Raw genomic sequence first — 25,170 nt, 5'->3', positions numbered from 1 at the left:
GCCCGGGGCTGGTGACGCGCCTGCGGCCGCCGGGGCGGAGCGATCCGCCCACTCTGCGCTGCTGTTTCCGCGGCGCGCCGCTCCCGGGAGCCCGGAGGGGTTTTGCGCCGCCGCCCCGCACCGAGGGCCCACCTGCAGGCAGCCGATCGCCGGCCCGCCGCTCCCCCGTCCGCGCTAGGGCCGGCTCCAGCCATGTCCAAGCCTCCACCTAAACCGGCCAAGCCAGGTGAGGGAAGGACGCAGCGGCCTGACCCGCCGTCCCCGTGCAGGGCGCGACGGAGCCCGCTGCCTGCTGACACGTGGATGATTTGGGAGTCGGGTATGGGCCCTCAAACAGAGAGCTCGGGCGTGGGTGGGAGCGGGGCAGAGCCGCCCTTCTCTTCCTGTCCGCGCCCTCCCGCCATGAACCTGCGCACCGCTCTCTTGGTGTCGGGAAGGAAGGTGGCCGCTCCCGTGGCTGGAAAGGGCCGTGGATCTGCCCTCGGGCATCGTGTCTGGGCGGGATCCCGTGGTTACTGTAGCTCGGGAGAATCCTTGTGAGTGCCGTCGGGCCAGAGCCGTCGCCCGGGGACATCCCTGTCGATGCACAGCCCTCCCGCCCCGGCCTCCTTCCGCTGCGGCGCGGCCCTGCCCGGAGCCGCCGTGCCCGTGGCACTGGGCGGTGCGGCGTGTCCGGCCTGCGGCGGCCGCCGAGGAGGTGCTTGCGTAGGCTGAAACGCGCAGGAAACCCTTTACCCTTTAAAGAAGTAGCATTGAAATGCTCTGAGGTTTGCCTTGTGGTTGCATGGGTTAGCAATATATTGATGAATAAAAGCAGTTTTATAATACAGTCCCACGCAACATTCTTCCTCTTCTAACGTGGCATCCGCTGCATTCCCTTATAGGACTCCCAGCAGCCAAACTCTCAGTTTGCTAGTGCATGTAGTCATCAATGCGTACATTTTTGCTCCTGTATTTTTTACGAAAAGATTAGTGCAAAGTTAGTTTTTAAAAAAATCAATAACAGCCACATTTTTTTCCTAAAAATATATGAAAAGCCATTGGAAGTCGCACAGTTTAAATCCTGGATTAGAAGTGGTATTTTTTCAGTGAACGTACATTCTTTTGCCAAAACTTAAGCCATTATTTTCAGGGTTTCCTTTTTTTAAATAAGGAATTGGTTTAGAAAATGCCATGGGTGTTTATCACGTTTGTGTATTGTCTCCCAATGTAAAAGTTTGAATTCTTACTTAGAAGTTAAGAAAATCACCATGAATGTAATTCGATAGACAAGACTAGTTGGTGTCTCCCAAAGCAGGACTATCTGATCCCTAAATATATCTGAACTTTCATATTTTTTATATTTGGAATACTATTTGAAGTACTGATGTAAAAAAAATAATTAAATACATAACCTAATTAAGTATTTTAACTAGATAGCTCATAAAACAAGTTTTTAATTTAAATGCAAGTAAGTGCAAACCCAGTTTAGACCATTTAAACCATCAATCTCAACCTGCCTACAGAAGAAAAATCTGCTAAAGCTCTCTGAATGTAGAGTTTCATCCTTGGAAGAACTTCCTCTGCCCTGCAGTTTGCTGAACCTCTTTGAAAAGAGCTTGCTTTAATTGAAGAAGACAGTAAGGAAAGTGTTGCTGTTGTGAACCCTTACTGAAGACAATCAGAACTGAGGAAACCTGCAGGCCTCTAACAGGATGTGGTGTTGCTCTTAACAGCTGAATATACCTGAAGAGTAGGTATTTCAGTGAAGCTGTTAATGGAGTTTTCTATTTTGCAATAAGATTCTTAAGGAGCTGAAGGCCTCACCCTACCTAACCTGCCTCATACTGACTTAGATATGTCTAATGTAGATGTCTCTCACTAGTTTGGTAGGGTGCAGTTTTGCGGTATGCTTGATCTGATAAAGTACAGACTGTCGTCAAAAGGACGGGTTCCCTACTCCCACCATCCCTTTCTATTCCCTTTAGTGGCATGACAAGCTGGATCGCTGCTCTGACTTTTTTGCGTAAGGTCATTTTAATGTCTACAGTATGAGTGCTTGACACAGCAAGAGGAAATGGGTGGAAGAAGGAAGAGGAAGAGAAAGAATAAGACTGTCTTGGTAGTGGCTTTCAGAGCTGATTAAAGTAACAAGATTCGTTTTGTCAAATCCCTAATTTTTGAGGAGAGAAAATTTTATGGAGTCTGTTGTGTTAAATTTTTTACAAGTAATTTTCAGGAATGGATTGCCTTCTGCATACTTCAGAATATCTCTGTACTTGGATGTCTGACTTTTTTCTGTCCATGATACCCGTTTCGCCTGTGAGATTGTCATTTAATTTCTTAGGATTATAAATGTTAGAGACATAAATATAGAAGCTGCATGTGGTGAAATACTTTCTACAGCAGTGTAATGCTGTCTCTTTTGGTGGCATTTAGATTGCAGTTGCTGGAATGTCTGGAATATCTTGATGCATTTGGTCAAGCTGTGTTAATTTTTCTTCACTGGTTATTATCAGGTATCCAGTCTATAAGCTGTGTAAGGGAACAGCAAGTCTGCTTGCCGTGCTGAATTTACACAGTTCAGACTAGATAGAAGAGAAAACAGGCCGTTGGTTGCTATAGTCCTTTCCTGTGTGTTCAGGAAATAAAAAGTGTAGGCTAGATAGAGAGGGAAGTAAATATGTCAGATGCCAGGAAAGTGATAATATTTAATGAAATAAATATTCATGCTTTTTAAAACAGTCTTCACTGCTCTAATCAGGGATTTTGGACATTACAGTTGGACCATGCTTTAAAAATGTGTGAAGGGGGAAAATCAACAAGCTATAGCACTGTCATTTCCATCAGTACATGAGACCATTTTATGTGATAGATGGCTCTTCTATAAATCCTGTTGTGTGCATAGCACATTAGGATTGCAGTTGCAGAAAAATGGTTTTGACATCAATATATGTTAAACAGTCACGGGATATGTTTGTCAGCACTTGAACTAGTCTTTCAGGGTCTGTGGTTAGTCTTTAAGTAAGGGGTTACAATTGTTTATAAAGGCTTTTTTTTTTTTTAACAAGCATGTCTAGCTTTGCTTTTCTCTTGTGGTTCTGTATTATTATTATTTTCTAGCTATATTTTTTATTTAGCCTATTAAAACTAAAAAGGAGTCAAGTGGGTGGTGAAAATTTTAGAAACATACTTCTCTGTCAACATTATGCAAGGGCAGGATTTCCCTTCCATCTTTTAAAAGATTTTTTTATATCTTAAACTACATTATTCTTTGCACAGTTCATATCACTTTGGATATTAATCCTATTTACAAAAGTTACTTATGGAGTCCTTTGAATTCCACAAGCTGTATTAGCTTCTGCTAGTTGTGTGCTGTTTGAGCACTGTCTCATTGAACCGTGCTTGCTGTTTGATTAGGTCTTTTTGGTTAGAGCCCCATATACTGTGCAGCAACAGCTTTTGGGGATATGAAACTGGTGTTTTAATATTTAAAGAAAACTAACTTACTTTCGTATTTACCAGATAGAGTAAGGTTTGTTGATCATGGCCTAGAGTTGACACAACATTTATATTTTATGGAGAAAGACTAGTCTTTGTACCAAGGAAATTGTAGTTTTAAATTATTCCAATTGAGAGAAAAGCAGGCAGGAGGAAACATAACTTATGTAACATTAAGGGTTGCTGCCTTAAAGCAGATTCATTGACTTTGCTCCCACTGGTAGCTGTCAGAGTTCAAAATAGGATTCTGGACATAAATACTGAAGTTCAGTCGCAAGTTCACCTCGATTCTAAGGTAAAGTAGGAGCTGTGACAGCATTCACAGGAGCAGACTTGCATTGAGTTACATGCCTCAGGCATTAGCAGTAGGCTTAAATTCAGTATAAGTTGTAGGTTGGGTTTCTTCAGTAGACAAAGAAATGTTTCTGTTAGCTAGGAAGATGTAAGCATGGGAATGTGGGGAGTTACACTACAGTCATCAGCTCTAAGGGGAGAGAAACAACTGAACAGTTCCAAGTCTGATTTCAGTATGAATTTTAAACTTCCATTTCTCATCTCAAACCCTCTTCTTACTGCAAGTTTCTGGGGCCACAAACAAGCTTTCTACAGGTGAAGGCATGCTGGTATTGCAGAAGAAAAATTGGTAAGAAGTAGGAGATTGCAGCTTTAAACTGTGCCAGTGAAGTTGTGTTCACCTTCATCTTCTGTGAGAATATTTTTAGTTCTGATTTTCTGTAAAGTAATGCTGTTTGTTCTTTCCCTTCCAGACACTAGTTAGTGCAGTTCATGTTTGTTCCTGGACTACCCCAGTTTTTCATCTATGCTGGCACCAGTCTGTCTTTTCTGTTCTTTTTAATATGATCCTAAGCAGATTCCTAGGCTTTCTTGTTTGTTTGTTTCATGCATCCTCACCCCTTCCTCCCTGCAGATGTGTATGCCCTGTGTTCACTTCCTGTTTCTAACAAGCACTACTTAGAAATGGAAGATGGTTCTCTAAACAGTGAGGACTCCACTTTTTTTTTCTGTCTCAGTTGTGGCAGTCTTTAAATGCTATATTGAACTTGGTTGTGTCTCTGTGCAGGATCCTCTGAGCAAAATGCCAAACTGCACTCCTGTAGAAGGTATTTCCAATACTTTTATTCCTGCTTGAAGCAAAGCACCTTGTTTTCCAATTCCCATGCAATGCTACAGGCTTGTAGCAGAGTGGCTGGAAAGCTTCCTGGAGGAAAAGGACCTGGGGGTGCTGATTGACAGCTTCTGAACATGAGCTGGTGTGTGCCTAGTTGGCCAAGAAGGCCAGGGGTATCCTGGCCTGCATCAAAAGTAGTGTAACCAACAGGACCCAGGGCAGTGATCATCCCCCTGTACTGGTGAGGCCACACCTCAAGTGCCGTGTCCAGTTCTGGACCCCTCACTTCAGTAAAGACATTGAGGTGCTGGAGTGTATCCAGAGAAGGACAACAAAGCTGGTGAATGTAGAGAGTAAGTCCTAAGAGGAGTGGCTGAGAGAGCTGGGGGGATTTAGCCTGGAGAAAAGGAGGCTCAGGGGAGACCATATTGGTCTCTACAACTACCTAAAAGGAGGTAGTAGCTAAGTGGGTGTTTGTTTCTTGTCCCAAGTGACACAAGTGATAGAACAAGAGGAAATGGCCTTGAGTTGTGCCAGGGGAAGTTTAGGTTGGATATAAGAGAAAATTTCTTCACTGAAGGGGTATGTCAGGTGTTGGAACAGGCTTCCGAGGGAATGGACTGAGTCCCTGGAGTTATGTAAAAGATGTGTGGATATGGTACTTAAGGACATAGTTTACCATGTTGGCAGTGGCAGTGTTAGGTAAATGCTTGGACTTAATGATCTTAGTGATCTTTTCTGACCTAAATTATTCTATGAGAAGCCAGGAAAAAAAAAGTTTGTTTGGCCATAATGTCCTATTAGTAAAATTGCACATCTCCCAAGACACATGGAGATCATAAGATGAACATCTCTTTTCTTATTAAAGCAAACTACAAGCATATCACAAATTATTCTGATCTGTAGCTTACCTCTGATAGTTCCACTTGGCCAAAAGGTTGTGACTTCAAATTGCTGATATACACTGCCAGAGTATGTAGATCCTTTGTGGGTTCTTAGGCCAACACTGAGAAAAACATGCTGTGCTTTTACCACCATGCTTTCCGTGAGGTCAGGCAGAAGATGCCTCTTACTTCCTTCAAAGAAATTAATCTGAACATGTATAAAAATTCATATTCCCTGTTATAAATGTTTTCAGAAGAGACTAAATCTAGCATGAGACCTGGAACATGCAAACTGTCCTTCTTCTTCCCGTCATCCCATATCCTATGCATATTTTTTATTTTTGGGCTATTTGTTATAGGTAGGGGTTCAAATTAGTTATTTTCAATCGAGATGGTGCCAGAGAGATTACCTGATTCTGAACTGTTTCTATGCAGCATTATAGAAGCAAGGAGGAAGATGGCTGATGACAGCCCAGGATTAACTTGAACCCTTGAAGAAGTTTATCGAAAGGCTTGCAGTTTTTTAATTTTTTCTGTGGATGACCATGGTAAATTCTGACTTTCAACGGCATAGAGATCATCCCTGTATTGTAGGCACTGATAGTTCTTTGTGAACGCAGTGAGTCTGTTCATCTTAAGTAAGTTACTCTGACTTTTATGGTGGTCATGAGCTACTCAGTCTAAATAAAGCTAATGAAAAGGTGCAGCATCTGGATCAATATCCAGTTTGTAGAATCTTGCTTGCATCAATGAGATTTGATTATGTCTGTCTATGGCAGATGAAGCAGGGTGTGAAATGCTAACAGAAGACTCATATCAGTCCCCTGAGGCCACGACTTGGTAGCTGCTGTGAATGTTGGCTTACTGCCGTGATTATTTTCTTTAAAGTAAATGTCTCTTTAACCAAGGACTGGTTTGGGTTTTGGTTTGTTTCTTTCTTTTGCTTGAGGAAGTAATATTAGCTGACAGCTAATGAAATTGCTTTCTCTCCCCTTTGGTGCTGAAAGTTCAGCCTAGCACAAATACCTAAATAAGTAATACCATGCAGATATAGGTCGGGGGGGGGGGTCCCTTTTCTTTTTCTTTTTTTAGCTTTTCATTCATGGATGAAAGCAAATAAGAGAAAAACAGAGAATGCTTTGGAGGCAGGTTGTGTAAAAGAGGGGTAAATGCTAGTGTCTCTGGTGGTTTAGAGAAGCTTGAGTAAAAGAATAGAAAGGAAGTGGGGAAAAAAGCACCAGTGGGAGAGAAACAGTAACTGTTGCGAAAACACTTAGCATTCTTTGGAAACGCTCTTCTGTTAACAATACTGCAGTTGATTAAAAATTGTTACAAATAAAAGTCTATTTTTTTTAGCAAATGGTGTTTTAGGTTTAGGGGTTTTTTTTATTACTTAGTATTATGAAGCATAGCAGGTATCTCGCTTCAGTTCAGTACATATCAAAAGCTACATTTTTAAGCTATTGTTACTGTTTAGCTCCTCCATTGCATTGCTTTTGAGCACTTGACTGGGAGAAGGTCATCTTAGAAATATAAGTTGCGTGTTTCCCTTTCTCATAAGAGCTGGAGACATTTATAGGATAAGCCTAACCTGACAAAGTCAGTTTTATGTTGCTGGTTAGAGAGAATAATTAGTTTGAATACTTTACCATCTTGTGTTGCTGAGAGAGGATTTGGCAAGTTATGACTCGGGAAGTTTGTATGCTAAGAATATTTGTATCTTTTTAGTATCTGTAATAAGTTACCTTCTTCATTTGTCAAACAGTTGTTTTGCAGATGTTTAATGCAAATTCCATGAGAAGAGAAAAGACAGCCTTGTGGCTAAAGTTAGGATTTGCGAGAGACTGAAATATTAACGGTAATGACTCAAACAATCCTTCATTTGCAAAAGGAGCAGGTGCTTTGCTGACAAGGTGCAAGGGAACAGCCCAGGTGCAGAGGGTGTGAACATTAGAGGAAGACCACAACCAATTAATCTTTGTTTAGCAAGAAGCTGGGTTTTGAGCCAAATAAGGGAAGAGGTGGATGAGAAGCAGATCCTGCAAGGTGGGATAGTGCTTTTTATCATGCCAGTGATGCCTTCCTTACACAACTGGCTCAGGTGTGAAAACTCCCCTTGGGGGGAGGTATTGAGACATTCCCAGGTAGGCCTGACATCCCTTCTGACAGGGCATAACTGACTTAACTACGCTGACATGAGAGGCAGGTGTCATGTTGTAAAAGGCGTCATAAACCACCAAAGACTGAAGTGCTCCCAGACTCATTTTTGGGGTCTTCCACCAGAGGACTGCAAATGATCCACAGTGGTACATTAGGTAGCATAAAACTCCTCCTCCAGCGGAGGTACCTGGCCATTGCCACCTATCCCAAGTGTAAAATAACCCACTGAACTTTGTTTTGTGGGCTTTCCACCACTCGCGATCGATCAAGACTACCACCATTACTTTGACCAGTGGACACTGAAATTGCAACAATCAAGTCTCATCATTGGATCCATGGGTTGTGATATTCTTTTACTCTTATCCTTCTACTCTTCTAATTTCTTCCCAAAACGTATTGTAAGCCAGACTAAAAATTTCCAGTCAATGCCTTAGTAAGTGCCTTGTGATATCTGGATAAGTGAAAGTTGGCTGAGTTTAAGTTTGCAAAGTTAAAGTTTGTAAAATGCCTTACTTTGTCTGGATGTTGTTTTAAAATTTGCTGAGTACCTAACTCTGCCTTAATGTTCTGAAAGTTTATTATTATTTGTTTTTTATTGAACCTCTTGAAAATTTTATTATTTCTGCCATGCACTGCCGAGACAGAATCAAACAACCATCCCCTAAACCCACTGAGCAGATTGGGGCATAACAGGATTGAAAAGAAAAACCTATACTTAGAGAAAGACTTTTTTGTGGGACACTTTGTGTCCCCATTTACTTTGCTTTTAGGAAGGATACTCTCCTTGTTAGTTATGCTGAGAATAAAGTCAATAATGTTTGCCTAGTTCCTTGAAATTTTAAAAAGATACGTATTTTTGTATTCTACTTATTTCGTCCTTTAGAAGTATGTTGTGGCAAGGTGCAGTCAGTCAACTTTGATAAGTTCAAATCAATGCTAATTAATTGTTCACCATCTTGTATGAATCTTGAAACATGGTTCATAGTAGATAGATGGTAGTAAGTGAGAGCAGAGGAAGACCTTAGGTGTCTTTTAGCTTGTTCCAAAGCAAAGTTATCACCAATGCAAGCTGTAAGTCTGCCTGCATGCCTAGGGATAGGTATTGCTAGATGAAAGTACTTCAAGTGATTACAGGTACCCCTGTGTCTAGTGAAATACAATCTGTATTTCCAGAAGACGAATTCAAGTCAAATGTGCCCTTTATGTGCTTACATTTAGTTATTTTAACCTTCTGGACTGAATTTTTGCATTAAAATTTGGTACAAGTAATTTCCATTACAAGTCCTAAAGTCTCCTTGTTCTAAGCTCTTAACTGCAGCAAAGTAAACAGGCTTACCGTGTCTTTATTAACTCCTATATAAAGTGCTATAAAATTAGCGTTAACTAGACCTGCAGTTCTGTAGATGCAGTTCTGTACTCTTTGTATTTCATCACAGGAATGTTTTAGAACATGTCAGTCTGTGTGTGACACCACAACTGGACATTTGGGGAAGTAACTCTCTGTTTCAGTTTCATAGAATTAAAAAAAAAAAAACAAAAAGCCAAACCAAAAACTAACTAGCAACTAACAGTAAATTGTCTTTTATTTAAACAACATGTCAGCAATACTTTTATCAGCATCAGTGTTTCCATTCCTCTTTTTCTCCAAAGGTGTGATAGCTTTAGAAAACCTGTTGACTCATATCCTGTACATTATTACGGAAAGCACGCGTGACACACACAAATATGTATTTTTTGCTTTTCCCTGTCTTCTACCATCTTATCATTTCCCCTTTTAATATTCCTTATTCTTCCCTTTTGTGGTCCATTTCCTCCTTTTGCTTACATAAAACCTTGAAAATCGGTGGTTGATGGTTGTAATCTCCAGAGTTGTCAGTGTGTAGTTCTGTCTTGTGCTTTTCTGTCATCTGTATAAGAAAGCCAAGGAGAAGAGACAGTACTCCTGTAATCCATCCTGTTTTGTCATCTCTTGTTCTTTTTTATTTTTTTCTTCCCTCATTGTTTTTGTTGTTGTTATTTAGCTTCTCCCCAGCTGCAGATCAGATGTTTCATGCTGATCTCTTAGATCTAGGACATATTACTGTCTGCTGTCCTCGTTCACCATTTCTGTATGGGTAACGAACAGAATACGGGTTTTATCCTTTTTAACTGTTGCCATAGTTGTAAATACTTAGTTTCTGAGGCAAACTACACATCTGTATTTAATAAACTACACAAAACTTCACATATGTAAACTGTATTGTACAGTACTAGCCTTTGGCAGTAAGTTCATCAGTTTCTCTGAGTATACAAAATAGTCTGGACTAAGTGTGACCTAAGTAATGCATTGTCCTGATGGACTGAACATTGCTTCACATAGTTGATCTGCATAAACATGTAAAGTATAGTGTAAGAACACATACATAACCTACGCTTGCATACTTACGATATTTAAAAGTAAATAAACCTATATGCTTAAGACTTCAGGTACTCTAAAGTAAACAATATGGAACAGTCAGAATAATATATTTCTACATTGAGTTCAGTGGACTTAAGCAGTTCTCATACTTTCTGCTGGTGCTCTGGAAGTGTACATCTACTGAATTTTTAAAAGTTTTTGTGGGGATGCTTCTTTTGGAGTTTGTGCAATTAAACTTGTACCTCTCTGCATTACAGTTGTCTTTTCTTGCCTTGAATACTGTGGACAGTCTCTTCCAAGCTGCCCGATTAACACAAATAGGAATTGCAAATACTCTAGCTTATTTTAAGCATCTGAATAGAACACCATGTCAGTTGTACATTCCATGAATAGGACTTGGTGACCATTTGTCATTTTTCTTAAATGCGATGAGTTCCACGGTACTGCGTTATCTTCCTGTTAGTAATGACTGCAAGTAAATATGAGAACATGATGCAGACATTGGTCATTATTTTGTTTCTTTCTTCTTTCCTTAATTCTGTGTCATTTGACAGATCTGATACTAGAATAAAGATATATATATATAGCATGTATGAGTGTGTGAGGGTGTATATGACTGAAACTACACTTTGTCTCAGAAATCAATGGCAGCACTTGAGTGGTGAGCTGTAAAGACCATGTTAGGTGTGCATAAGAGGCTACTTACATGTAACTGATCAGATGGACACTTTCCTTCATAACTCATGCTGCTAAGTCTTTTCATCATGATTTTCACTGACAGAGGCATAACACAAATTCATTCAGCAAGCTGCTTTAAGGTTGAAGGAAAGGAATGTATTTGGATTTGAGGGCTGGATGTGTATGCTGTGTTTAAAAGGCATGCTACTGGTATTGATTTTTTTTATTTCTATTTTTTTCAGGACAGGTTAAAGTGTTCAGGGCCCTGTATACGTTTGAGCCCAGAACGGTAAGTACTTCTAAATTTTAGAGATTTGAAAAGCTTAGTTCTAATCTTGTCAGTAACATTTCTTCAATTCTGCTAGGATTGGCCTATTAGACTTACTTACTGTACTGTTTTCAACAATAAAGTCTGTTGATGCATATTTGTTCTTATTGTGACTAAAACTGCCTGATTAATCATCACTCTCTAGTAAGTCCACTCTGTTTTAAAGCAGCATACTTTCTTCTGTAGTATCTATTACCTGCAGTCTAAGATCTGAAATCGTGATTTGGTTTTTCTTCCAAAAAGGGGATGAAATTAACAAACACAAAGATAAAATTCACTGCTTCTGTTGCACAGTGCTCTGTTGGAAAGAACGCAGTCTTTCTGCATTGTTAGGAAGATCACAGATCCAAAAGGTTACCTGTAGGCAAGTCAAACTACTGACTATCAGGTTGTTGTCTAGGTGCTAGAGAATTTGAGTTATCATTCTTTTTAATGAAGAGGTGAATGTATTCTGACTTATCCAGGTATTTGTTTCTCATTTGTACACATATTCAGATATTTGTTTATTCCTCTTTTTTTTTCTTTCTGTTTTTAAGCCAGATGAACTGTACTTTGAAGAAGGAGATATCATTTACATCTCAGACATGGTGAGTATAAGACATCCCGTACAGTCTGAATACTTCTGAGATGCAACATATCCCTTTTAAAATATTTTCCCTTTTCTCTGCAGAGTGATACAAATTGGTGGAAAGGAACTTGCAAGGGAAGAACTGGACTAATTCCAAGCAACTATGGTAATGTCTAGAATATTTTTATTTGGTAATTTACACTCAAAGGAGATCAGTAAACAAAAAGGCTTATTTTCAAAAGCAGATCACATTGGCATCTAACAGTACTCTACCATGTGTTTCAGAATACATCTATCTGCAGTATCAGTCACTATTGTACATCAGCAGTGGACAGGCTGTCTTGTATTTTTATAACCTAAAGACAGCATAAGTTTGCCTAGTGTTCATGTTTCTGCTTGTGCAGATAACAGTAATAGATGTTCTCAGTTTTGAGTGGAAGAATGCGTGGTTCTAAAGGAACCATTTTTGTTTGCCATTTGTTGTATTTTAGTGAATATATCCAGCCACAGAAAACATTGTTTACTTGAGGATTGCATCATATTAAATATCCCTTACATGTCTGGACTGGATAGAAACTGCTTTTTCAGATTCAACTAAAATCACCTTTAAAAGCCATGAATACAGACAACACAGCACAATTCTTCCAAGTCCTTCCAGGAACTGTAGACAGAGTAACAGTGTCTCACGACAGATTGCATCATAACTGCCGATATGATACTGACTGTGGTTGCTTCATGTTGTCCCTTCTTCACTAGGAGATCTTATGGTAGCAATGCTATGATTCCCTGCCCTGTAGTTAGTAGAAATACATGAATAGCAATCCATGGTGTAGTTATTGAGACCATGGCATCAAATTTCACTGTAATTTGAGACTTCCAGTCTGACTCTACTCTTGCCATCTGCCAGAGTTCATGCATTGTTATACGCAAGCAGAATAGTTCATACATGCTTACCTACACTCAAATGTCTTTTGAAGATTGAAGTGTGTTATATTTAAAATAAAACCAGCAGTCTACCAATTCAGTTTGTGTTCCCATTGAGATAACTTGGCAAACTTCCATTTTAGATCAGGGTTGGGGGGTGGCATCTCTGTTTGCACTTTTGCAAAACTTTCATGTGTAAGTGGAACAGAAGTCTCTGCAGACCTTAAAACAAGGAGTAGTAGGAACATGTCTTCTGATTTAGACAAACTGTAAAATCCCTAAGGCTATCTTTCTCTGGTTACACCATTAGGTCTGACAGGTTTCATTGGTTTTAACCAATGAAACACTGTGATCTCCCGTACTATTCTATAACCTTTTTACAAAGAGTGAAGACAGACCTGAAACTACTGAATCTGTGGGGGGCTCTTGTGCTCCATGTGCTGGGCTCGAAGGAACACATTTTAAAACAATGTGAATGAAAAGCTGCTGAAGGCAGAATCAGTGTTATCTGCAATAAAAATACTTATTATGGAACTTCTGGCAAAAATTTTCTAAAAAGCTTTTGAGACAGTGTTGTTAGTGTTAACACTGTCTGCTGAGCTCAACCAGCACTGCTCGTTATGACTAACTTGTGCTGCTTGTGTAATAGCTGTCTACTCTGGGCCTGTCTTCTCTGCATTAGAATTTTGTTCACTGTTTGCACAAATTATTTTAAAATTAAATCCCAGAATCTAGCATTTGTATTTTATTTTACTCATAGCTAGCAAGTTAAGCATGTGAAATCTTACAATTACAAACATTATGGGAGGAATACACATCAAAGTAAGAAAAGATCTGGAGAGGCCAAAAGAGTCTTGAGACTTTTATTTCTGGTAACTAATGTACAGTTATCAGTATTTTCCTGCTTTGCATCTGATTACAGTAACATTGTGATCTGAGGAAAACCCTTTCACATAACAACATAGTGCAAGGGCTTAGAGATCCCATTCATCTCATATTGTACACTGTCCTACTTGCCTGTACTCTTACTAGTTAGTGATTTCCACCTAAAAAAGAAAGTTTTAAAACAGAAGGTTGATCTTCAGTCTGCCCATCACTACTGTCATTGTTTAAGCAGAGGTTTTTTTGCAGACCTCCCACAAGTTTTCCAGGAAAAATAAAAAATCTCCATCAGACAAAAAGGAAGCCTCTTGAGAGTCAATCTTTTTAGCTACCCTTCACAGACCCCTTGGAAATAATTCATTCATAACTATAGATGGCAAGCTGTAGGTTGAAAGCCTAGCCTCATGCAACTGCTCAGAACCATTTTACGAGTTTAGAAAGGGAAGTAATAACTGAGATGAAACACTGCCAGATTCCTGGTAACTTGCAACTGCTGATCAATTTGATGCTGCTGTTTAAAGTTTTCACAAGCTTTTTTCTGAAATGCTTTCCTGTACACAGGAAATTCACGTTTTTCTGACTAGTCTGTCACTTCTAAATCCCTTCTCACATTAGAATCAACTATGTATTACTGGTTCCTCTGGAATAAATCCAGGTTTTATTTTCACAGATATCAAATATCTATTCAGTTTCAGAAGTAGTTAGAATTTACTCTTTCATTTCAGTGGCAGAGCAAGCAGAGTCTATTGATAATCCACTTCATGAAGCTGCCAAACGAGGTATGTGTGTTTGGTCTTTTAGTCATGTAATGCTAAAGGCTGTTTTGCTTGTTTTCTGCTATAATAATAATAGTATATTAAGAATGAAGATGTTCTGCCTGTTTTGCTTGTCTAGTATCTTGAACAAGTTATCTGGTAAGTTTTACAGCTTTGAAAAGCTGAGATACAAGCCTGGTGGAATTGCCACTCTGTGACTGTATACACAGAAAAAGTATGGTACCATCCATTTAATTGCATAAGGATCTAAAGGTCTTCTGGGCGTGGAAGTGACTTTGGTTTAATGAATGGTGTTGCTGCTAACTCACTTTTTCTCTTTTTAAGTTCATTGGAAGACTGTCATTCAGAGAGAACTATGTGTCTTTAATGGTTCTGTTAACTCTTTAAAGAAAAAAAAAAAAAGATCATCAAAACTAATTTTGTCTTTCAGGCAACCTAAGCTGGTTGAGAGAGTGTTTGGATAATCGAGTTGGTGTCAATGGCTTAGACAAAGCTGGAAGCACAGCTCTGTACTGGGCATGCCATGGAGGCCATAAAGGTATCAGAGAATTAATTTGAAATTACTGTTCTTTGCTTTTCTTGATGTGCTTTTCAGACTGATTGATAAAATTACAGTGCTATAACAAATAACAAACCCATTTTTTTATGTTCTATTTTTTAAAAAAAGAAAAATTAGACTAGAAGAGAGGTTCAGCTCCATCAACTGCTGTGTGTTTTGTTGCCATTGAAGCAGGCATTCTCATCAGTGTAACTGTTAGAAGCAGAGTGGGAAGAAGGACAGACCAAAAAGAAGTTTTCTGTTATTTCGTATATTCTATGCAATAGCATGTCTTTTTGACTAATGATTGTTTGCCCGATGCAGTCCGACTGTTACAGATTTTTATTAGATGATTGGATCGCTCTTTCATTGAATCTAAATTAAAATTTATACTAAGAGTGCAAAAAGCCTGTTTTGTTTCTACTAAATTTTTCTCTTTAAACCTCTCCCTGTTTTCTGCAGATATAGTAGATGTTCTGTTTTCCCAGGCAAACCTAGAGTTAAACCAACAGGTAGGTTAAACCAACAGATCCTTACAGTAGATGTGTGATGTTATTCATCCTTGGTACAAGCTGAAAGGTTTTTTGCTGTATTTTAATCCTGTTGCTTTTCCCTCTAACTCCACAGAACAAATTGGGAGACACAGCTTTGCATGCTGCTGCATGGAAAGGTTATGCAGATATTGTAGAGATGCTGCTGGCAAAGGGTAAAGATCTTCACCAAGGTTTCAACAATCTATGTGGCAGACTAGATTCATTAATGTTTTTTAGTTTGTATTTTTAAGTGGTTTTGTATAACTCAAGTACAGTCCTTAGCCAGCTACCCTGCCTGACTTCATAAGTCTTGCAGAAAATTCTGACAGCTATTTGGAAAGTTGACATCTCACCTGCTCAAGATAGGTTTCATCCTGCTTTGCAGACAAAAGTAGGCACTTAACCCCAGAGCAGCAATGACATCTGCTTGCTAGAAAGGGAGAGTAGCCAGCAAGTTCCCTAAATAACTGTAGCTTGTGGAAGAGCATCCATAACTTCTGGTCTGCTTCAGAGCAGTTCATAGGTCAGATTCCTGTGTCTGTTATTATTCTACCCACCTTACTGAAATTCATATCAGAATGCCATTGCTCGAGAAATAGCTGGGGCAGTGATTCATGATGACAATTTTCTATTATGAAGGGGCAAGAACAGATCTGAGGAACAATGAGAAGAAACTGGCTTTAGATATGGCAACCAATGCAGCTTGTGCTTCCTTACTTAAGAAGAAACAGAGTGCAGGTATTTCTGATTTTGTTTTTCTGATAAATTTTTTCTTCTAAGAGGACACTTAATATTTTAACCAAATATCAATATGTTGAAAGCCATAAAAACACTTGGGAGATATATGGACTGAGTTGTGTTCAAAAGGGCTCACTTGAGAGGATTAGTTTAGATTTGTGATAGAAACGTGGTTTATCACATGCAGTGTTGCTGACTCCACACAAAGTGCCATCCTGTGTCAGCAAGAGGCAAGAGTTCAGAAGATGTGAGAATAACAAGGGAAGGAGATAGAAGACAGGTCCTTCAAATGGAAGAAAGCAAGGATGGAAATTACTTTAAAAGCAGTATACCACAAGGTACAGGGTATGAAAGTAAAATGGTGTGCTGTCTTCCCCATTGTGCTTGTCTCTTCCTCCAAACTTATGCCAAACCAACACCAACAAATGCTCCTCTTTTATTTTCTTACTGCTAAATTTTTTTTAATTTCTTATTCCTGTATTTTTCTGAGTGATTGTCTAATAGAGAAATTAAGAAAGACTGCTTTCAGGTATTTATCAAAATAGTCTCACTGCTTCCCACTGTGTTCATCTCTCCTGATAGCAAGCACAGTGCCATGTCCAAAAGAGTTAAAAAGATACAAAGCTATTTTAAAAAGCTGAACAAAAGCTGAATGGTCCAGTATTGTGTAACTAATACGGCCTATAGTTTTCAGGGGGCTGAAGTTAGGGTGGAAACCCTAGGTGAAATGAGAAATTATTTAAAAACAGAGGCAGAGTTAAAGCTGGTTTTGTTGGGATATGCAGTTTAGCAACTGTATTGTCACAGGATGAGTGAGAACAGAGGGAATGCTAACCTGTGGGAGCTTAGTGGTTATGGGAATTAAATGGTGGAATAGCTGACTACAGCTTTAGATGCCAAGAGGAGCAGTTGCAGCAAAAATATTATCCAGCTCTTTCGTTGAGGTAATATCAGGATTTCCCAGAAAACTTCTGACAAATTATTTTGACTCTGAAGAAAGCAGTTGTAACAAAAGGTGGAATTCCTTCTGTTTCTGTATTTTTTTCTAAAGGTGGTTAATCTCTGTTAGGAGCACTTACTTCATCTTTGCATGTTAATCGTAGGCACCTGGTACAGGTGTATTCTCTGTTCTGATGTCCCTCATAACTTTATAATGTTTCATTTCCTGATCCTAAGTAACTGATCTTCTACTTTGTCACTCCCTCTAAATTAATTTAGTTTCATGGCTGGCTAATTTTTCATCCTTAGTCACTTTGTCTATCACTGGTCTCTGGTACCCTCACACCATGTCTTTTCTTGCTTGCCTGAGCTGATAATCTCAGTCTAACTGCAGTTTCAGTATTAGCTTCCATGTTTGCTTTTCTACCTTAATTTGGCCTTTTAAATATCTCTGACATTGCTGATCTGTATACTTTTCTTGCATTTTGTATTTTCTTGGTTATTTTCAGTAATTTTGTTCGTCCTGTTGAGTTTGCATTTCAGTATTTCCAATCTCTGAGTGAAACAATTGTTCTTTTTCAGAAATTCGATTCTATATCAGTAGTCTTCCTGTCCCCAGTTCCAAATCTGTTCTTATTTAGATACAGCTTCTATCATACTCCATTTATAAAACTGTTTTATTGGAGGAAGCTTACATTGCCTCCACTTAAATGTTCAGTTTTGTTTTACATGTACACACACATATTCAAATGCCATAATTGCTGAAATAGATTCTAAAACATTAGAATTATTAAAGTCATGTCGTAGAAATGCAAAAAGCTTGCATTATTTGTGCTACTGAACAAGAGAACAACTATTTCAGCAAAGCCTTTGACACCGTCTCCCACAGCATACTCCTGGAAAAGCTGGCAGCCCACGGCTTGGACAGGGGCACTCTGTGCTGGGTTAGGAACTGGCTGGAGGGCCGGGCCCAGAGAGTGGTGGGGAACGGGGCTGCATCCAGTTGGCGGACGGTCACTAGTGATGTCCCCCAGGGATCAGTGTTGGGCCCAGTTCTGTTTAATATCTTTATTGATGGTCTGGATGAGGGAATTGAGTCCACCATTAGCAAATTTGGAGATGACACCAAATTGAGGGGGAGTGTCGATCAGCTGGAAGGCAAGAGGGCTCTGCAGAGGACTGGACAGACTGGAGAGCTGGGCTGATTCCAACGGGATGAGGTTCAACAAGGCCAAGTGCCGGGTCCTGCACTTTGGCCACAACAACCCCCTGCAGCGCTACAGGCTGGGCACAGAGTGGCTGGAGAGCAGCCAGACAGAGAGGGACTTGGGAGTTTGGATTAACAGGAAGCTGAACATGAGCCAGCGGTGTGCCCAGGTGGCCAAGAAGGCCAATGACATCCTAGCCTGGATCAGGAACAGTGTGGCCAGCAGGACCAGGGAAGTGATTTTCTCCCCCTGTCCTCAGCACTGGTGAGGCCACACCTGGAGTACTGTGTCCAGTTCTGGACCCCTCAGTTCAGGAAGGATATTGAGGTGCTGGAGCAGGTCCAGAGAAGAGCAACTAGGCTGGTGAAGGGACTGGAGCACAAGTCCTGTGAGGAGAGGCTGAGGGAACTGGGGTTGTTTAGTCTGGAGAAGAGGAGGTTCAGGGGAGACCTCATCACCCTCTACAACTCCCTGAAAGGAGGTTGTAGCTGGGTGGGGGTTGGTCTCTTCTCCCAGACAGTTATCAGTAAGACAAGAGGGCATGGTCTTAGGCTCTGCCAGGAGAAGTTTAGGTTAGATATTAGGGAGGAATTTTTTACAGAGAGACTAATCAGGCATTGGAATGCGCTGCCCAGGGAGGTAGTGGATTCACTGGCCCTGGAGGTTTAGATGAGACTAGATGTGGCACTTAGTGCCATGGTCTGGTAACTTTGGGGGTGTTGGATCAAGGGTTGGACTTGATGATCTCGGAGGTCCTTTCCAACCCGGCTGATTCTATGATTATGCAGGATAAATGGAATTCATATTTTCTCAAAGTATAACCCCTTTAGCATAGAGCTCTGCAATTTCTTCCCTTTCTGTTCTTCCTTTGCTGCTTCTCCTACTCAAAAAGAAAAATAAATTTTTTTTTTCAGTTAGATTTCTTTTCTCAAAACAATTAAGCAAGTCAGTTTTAAAGTTATCCTAGACTTCTGGAATAAGAAAGAGTAACACAGTTATCAATTCTGTGATTTATGTCAGGCTACACCTGGTTTTTTTAATACTTTAAGATGTTATTGCAAAACTACAACTAACTAGGATCTCGTGATGTACAATGTTATATATGTTATCTGTAATCCATATTCCTATTCCTATATATTTGAAAATCTGTAGGAAAATAATCATCTATCCCAAAAAACCCATACTATTTATCTTGGTTCAGTCTCAAAGATAGGTGTAGTTCTCCAGGTACCACTGCACATCTGGTAAATATACTTTAATACTCCGGTTTCCTGCTTACTATCTTTCAAAGACAAAGGCTCGTAAGTGTATCTAACAAATAACTAGTCCGGAAAAAATATAGATGATGGGGGGATGGGAAAAATAAATGGAATGTGTTTGATTTTAGGCAGAGAATGGCAGCCAGCTAGGCACTATCCCCACTTTATGAGAATAAAACCATGGAGGCTCTTCACCAGCTCAGTGGTCCTATCCTTTGTGATTTAAAAGTAATATATGCAGAAAATAGGATTAAAGAGTTCAAGCTCTGGTGTACAGGTTCAAAGGAGCCAGAACATGGCTCTTGAAGGTCACAGACTAAATCTCCTAGGTAGGAGGTGTGATTACTGGTTTAGCCCTGCATATGAGATCCAGATCTACGGCCCCATCTGTGTAGCCCTAACATCTCTAAATGATAGAGGAATCAGGTTTGTTTGGTCCTGGTTTGCAAGCATTGCAAATGTGAGTAATTTTCTGATTTTATCCCATATCCCAGATTAAGAGAGAGTTTTCTTTCTTTCCAGATACAGTCCGAACACTGAGTAATGCAGAGGAATACCTTGATGATGAAGACTCCGATTAACTTTTTTCATTCAGCATAAAGAACTATAACTTGCGTTGCCTATGTCAGTCTCAAAACATATCTTTGCAACTGTAAAAATATCTTATTTTGGGAATTGCAGTCTTCCAGTATAGCATATAAATGAGTGGGTGAAATCATGCTTTCCAAAGGAATAATCTTTCCCTAGGCCAGAAGATGTCGTATTTTGAATCAGAGTTCCTTTGGAAGTATCTCACAGAGGAAGTGTGGTGTACCATTACTATTGAATGGGCGGAAGACCATATTCTAAACTCACATGTTTCATCTCAGGCCTTCCCAGCAAGTGCCTTGCATCTCTGGAACGCGTTTCTCAAACTGAAGGGTCCTTCTGGGACAGCAAGACACCATTGCTAACATTTTCCAAAATCTCCCTGGGCATAGTTTCCTTTGTGCAGCTAATACTGACAGAGTCAGTACTGGCTGACAGGCATGAAAGGGCATTCTGCTATAGAGAGGGACCATTATTTGCCCACGTGGAGCCAGCATGACAAAGTTTGATTTTTATTTTTGGTAAAATTTTTTTCCTTCCTTCCTCTACCCCTCTGAGTAAAGTGCAAAATGACCTAGGATGATCTGCCCCAGTATACTTTGTGTTCTCTATTGCTATGGGCCCAATCCCTGAAATGTTAACTCAGGTGAAATGCTTGCTTAAGTCAGGTTTGCTTGAGAAATATACTTAATTCTGAATTTGGTGGCTTGGTTATTTTGCTTTTTGAAGTGCATTATGCTGAAACTATTTGTAGTGAAAAGAAGACAGAATATTTTTCTATTTATCCTGCCTAAAATTTTTAGTACCGATCTCTTTCTTTTACTTTGTAAAAGTGCTCTTGTATTTTGTCCTAAATTACCTCAAAGTTGAAGTGTGTTTGAAGGAATGAGGGAAGATGTATATCAAATATACCACAGGTATTTAGAAGAGATACCTTAAGCTGAATAAACATTTTTAAAATGCGTTGCTTCTTCCTGTGAATTAAAGAGAACTAAAAAATTATTGAGCCACTTTCAAGCTTCCCTGCAGAGTTAAAAAACAGTACTTTCTTTAGATTGCTCAAATAGCTGCAGCCAAATATTGTACCTTACTGAAGGGTACTTTCTTACTGTGATGGTAAGAAAATGTTACAAGTATTTGAGATACAATCTCATATTCAATTTTTGTTGCTAACTTCTCTAGTAGAGACTTCTAACAAATTCATTCCAACACAGTAATCTGGCACACCAAAACAAAACCAAAAAAAAAGGAAAAAAAAAAAGAAAAGGAAAAAAAAAAGCTCTTGCAAAAGATTGGGGATAAGTGAAAAGCTCTTGTGAAAGACGAGATAAATGAAAAGCTCTTGAGAAAATCTGGGGATAAACAAAGCTCTTGAGAAAGTCTGGGGATAAACAAAGCTCTTGAGAAAGTCTGGGGATAAATGAAAAGCTCTTGAGAAAGTCTGGGGATAAATGAAAATCACACTAAGTATTTTAGAGATTAAAAGAACTCTAGAGCACTCTTAATTTCCCACTCTTAAAAATACATTCAACCAGATTTTTTATTTTTATTAGATACAGGTAACGCTTGCTAAGCACTTATCAAAGAAGGCAGTGCTTGATTGACCAGAACTGTGTAAGATGGAGGCATTGCACAAATAGTCATCTGCAGATATAATTGAAAACTGTTTAAATGTTAAAACTGTAGAACAAATGGTTTAGCCTTATGGAATACTGTGGCTACATGAACAGTGATGTTTTATTTTGTATGAGCTTGAATATCCTAGAGGGGAAGAAATAAAAACCAAAGCCACCAGTTTTTTCTCTCTAGCTTTCATTAGGACAATTGTTGAACATAACTCTTAATAGACAGAGACTGTTCTGCTTCATATTTAATCAGCCAGCTATTCTGCTAGCTCAGCTTTTTACCATAGTCAAGCTACATGTTATGATGCATGCTGTTGATTAAAATGGTACAGTTTCAAAGTGCAAGTTTTAAAAGGTCTTGTAATGAGAGGCAAGAAGGTTCTTGAGTCTTTTTCCTGCATGAATGAAGCTCACAAGGTTAAAATTCTTCAGTGTCACAGGCTGTGGAGAGAATGGCTCTTCCCAAGTCATTGTATTCTCTGTTGAGTTTTGGAGGCAGAGTTTGTATTCATAAATAACTCTTAATGTAATGTCTTCTGCTGCCATGGGTTCAATATCCTACAAGGAAAACATTATGCTCATGTCTCTGGAATTACCAGCTGCCAGAAGACCCTGTGTTCTGCAGATGCTGCAAAAGAAGAGTGGTGACAGAAGCACAAGCTGAGCCCAGAGATTGCATCTGAAGTTCTTACCACTGAAAGAAGCACATTTACATTGCAAGGCAGCTAGCAAGTGGTGTAATTTGTTTCCAAGACCAAAATTATCGCTTTTGTTTTTTATCCACAACTTTGTTTTCCTTCATGAAACCTTCTGCTTATCTTGTGAAATACAGATCACTGTGAAAGTTTTCAGGCAATAAATTACTTTTTGCCTAACTCCAGCAGTTTAAGTTTTGATGTAAAAAACAAAACACAACCCAAACTGAATGTCCTACAGCTAGAAGGAGTTACAGCTGGAGTAAGCTGATACAATTTCTTACCAGTCTTACTAGTTATGCAAACCTACTTACTCCCTCTGCCTTTCTTCAGTCTGTGTGCCACTGCAGGCTCATGGATAAATTTAAGACTTTTTTTCAAGGGCAGCTGCATTCGGTGCTGTAACAGTAAGAAAAGTTGGGTTTTTTAGGAGCAGCAAAGTGAACGTTTTCAAGCTCATGGTGTCTTCTAACTGAACGTTGAAGGATATTCTGTCTTGTGTACTTCTGCTTGAAATAACATGTGTGCCTTTCTGTTGAAAATAGCTATGCTCCACGTAGAAATTATGTGCTGTTAGGGGATACTTGAATTGATCGAAAGCTTTTTCAAACTGAACTAGTAAATCTTCTATTGGCTTAACTCAAGTGTTTAATCCCTTTTTTCTAGGACAAAAAATGGGACATTTTTTGAATTGTCTTAGACTCTGGATAATTTTCAAGTTAGTATGCTGTTCTACTAAGACAAACCCCACTTTACTGAATTCCACTCTTACATGTGCCATCACCTGAAATTTAATTTGCTTAAAACAGTTAAGGTCACACAAAAGGATTAAACTGAGTGGCCCGTTTCTAACAAAATCTCCACCTTAGAACTCTTAAGTCCTAATTTCTGACAACAGTGTCATGTTTCTTGTTTGAGTTTTGTGTCAAAGACTGAAGATTGGCGAAAGCCTGACTGTGTGATCATTTCAGTTGTATATAGTCAGGCGTTCAAGCATGCAGCATACATCACAGAATTAAAAATTTGTTTTCAGCCATTGCCACCTCCCAATGAAACTTTTGAAATGTACCACTGAGCAGAGTAACAAGTAATAGGCCATCAGTCTGCTGTTTCATGAGTCTATCACTTCTCCCCTGTCCAGTGGGAGGTTTTTCTTTCAGATATGGATTATTTGGAATATGTGCTGTTTCTTATAATGAAAATCCATATTCCTTCTTTCTCTTCTGTCCAAGACTGACTCCTAACTTTAAGGAACTTTAGTGAGATTTAATATAAAACAAATATGAAGACATACAGAACTGCAAGCAAATTGGACATTTGAAAGTTTTTTTATAGTAATATTTCCAATGTGAATTCTGAAGCAAGTCTCTGGAATCCAGTGAAGATAAATGGGAAATGGAGGACCTCTGTTTTTGAACTCAGCACAAACCTGCATTTGTTTTCTTGATTTGTGTTGCTTAATATACTACATTTTTGCTCACAGCTGTACTGCAGTCACACCTCCAATTGACTTCATTTCTATGAGGACATACTGAAATTAATCATCTCCAGATGTGCTCAACATAGAATTAAATCCTCAGAATTTATATCCAATTTTTATGTGCCTTCCCTGTTGAGACTACTATAACACAGGTAGTTTCACAGTGTTAGTAATTTACTCAGACTATTTTAATAAAAGGCTTAAATTTTATCTTCTCATATGGTTTCCCTAAGGCAGGTAAAGTTATGGTACATTTCAGGTAATCTGTCAATGTTTACTTTTATGCTTTTCCCAAAGATTTCTGTTCAAGCCTAGAAAATTCCAACTGCCGAGCTATGAATTTAAAACAGAAGAGGAATCAAGAAATAAAAATATATCTGGCCTACATGCACTTACCCTGAAAGCAAGAGCAGTAAACATATCATTAACAAAAAAGTTGTATGAGAGGTAGGTTGAGTAGCAGGCATTGTACTTAAGAGAAACTTGTATAGATTCATTAAAGCCCTGAGCTAGCATTTACTTTGGCTTTAACAACTTCCAGAAAAGGTGGCCCATTCAGTTACAGTTCCATGAGTACTTTTCTAAAATATAGTTTCCACCTGGAGTTAGTATTGATGGCGGCAGGAGTTCAGGAACAACACGCAGACAATCAATGTGATCAAAGCAATGTCCAATTTATTATTTAAATGAGTTAACTTTTATACAGTTTAGTTTCTTCCGGGTATGTGCTTACAATAAGGTGATTGGATAGCTCAGTCTGTGCACGATCTTATGCTTTCGGTTCATTGGTTCTGGTGCTCTGTCCATGCAGCCTGACATCATACGTGCCACCCAAAGTCCCTACTATTGATCCGCCTTTAGGGGCTTTCTGAAATTCTGCAGGTGTTTCTTTATCTCCAGTTTTCCCACAACTTTCAACTATAAACACACGACTTTCTCATACCTAGCAACTATAAACATACAGTATTCACACAGCTAACAATTATAAACTCACTTAGTTTCACACAGTCTGCAAGTATAAACACCACACAGCTTGCAACTTCCAAAGTTGTATCAAGCAAGGCCTACAAAAATGCAGGAGAAATTGTTCACACAATCCTGCTCTCCCAACAAGTTAGAGCAGTGGAAACTCATGGAGTAACACAAATGTGACCAAATTTCATCCTGCTAAAAGACTGTAGAGTGCTCTCTAGTCAGACAAGAATAGTTCAAAAGCTCGAATCACTTCAGAGGCTGAACCACTGCAGATATTTTCTCATAAAAAGATGTCTGAAGGTGAACAGTTTATGTAGGCTTCTTACAACCAGTGCTGGAAATGCTTGAATTACTTCAGTAGGTGTGACAAGATCATTCAAGTTAA

General features: G+C 39.2%; 1 protein-coding gene across 1 annotated transcript; it reads left to right on the top strand.

Moving 5' to 3' along the window:
• Positions 1-27: 27 nt before the first annotated feature.
• On the top strand, positions 28-22,083 carry OSTF1 (osteoclast stimulating factor 1). Its single transcript, XM_032675881.1, has 10 exons — positions 28-226; positions 10,972-11,018; positions 11,594-11,644; positions 11,728-11,791; positions 14,157-14,210; positions 14,638-14,745; positions 15,208-15,257; positions 15,373-15,451; positions 15,918-16,016; positions 19,945-22,083. The coding sequence occupies exons 1-10, from the start codon at positions 193-195 to the stop codon at positions 20,001-20,003; spliced, it is 645 nt and encodes a 214-aa protein (XP_032531772.1). The 5' UTR covers positions 28-192; the 3' UTR covers positions 20,004-22,083.
• The last annotated feature ends 3,087 nt before the right edge of the window (positions 22,084-25,170 follow it).

This window comes from Chiroxiphia lanceolata, chromosome Z, assembly GCF_009829145.1.
Source record: "Chiroxiphia lanceolata isolate bChiLan1 chromosome Z, bChiLan1.pri, whole genome shotgun sequence".
NCBI lineage: Eukaryota > Metazoa > Chordata > Aves > Passeriformes > Pipridae > Chiroxiphia > Chiroxiphia lanceolata.
The sequence above is the reverse complement of the archived record's forward strand: the minus strand, read 5'-3'. Positions and strand labels throughout refer to the sequence as shown.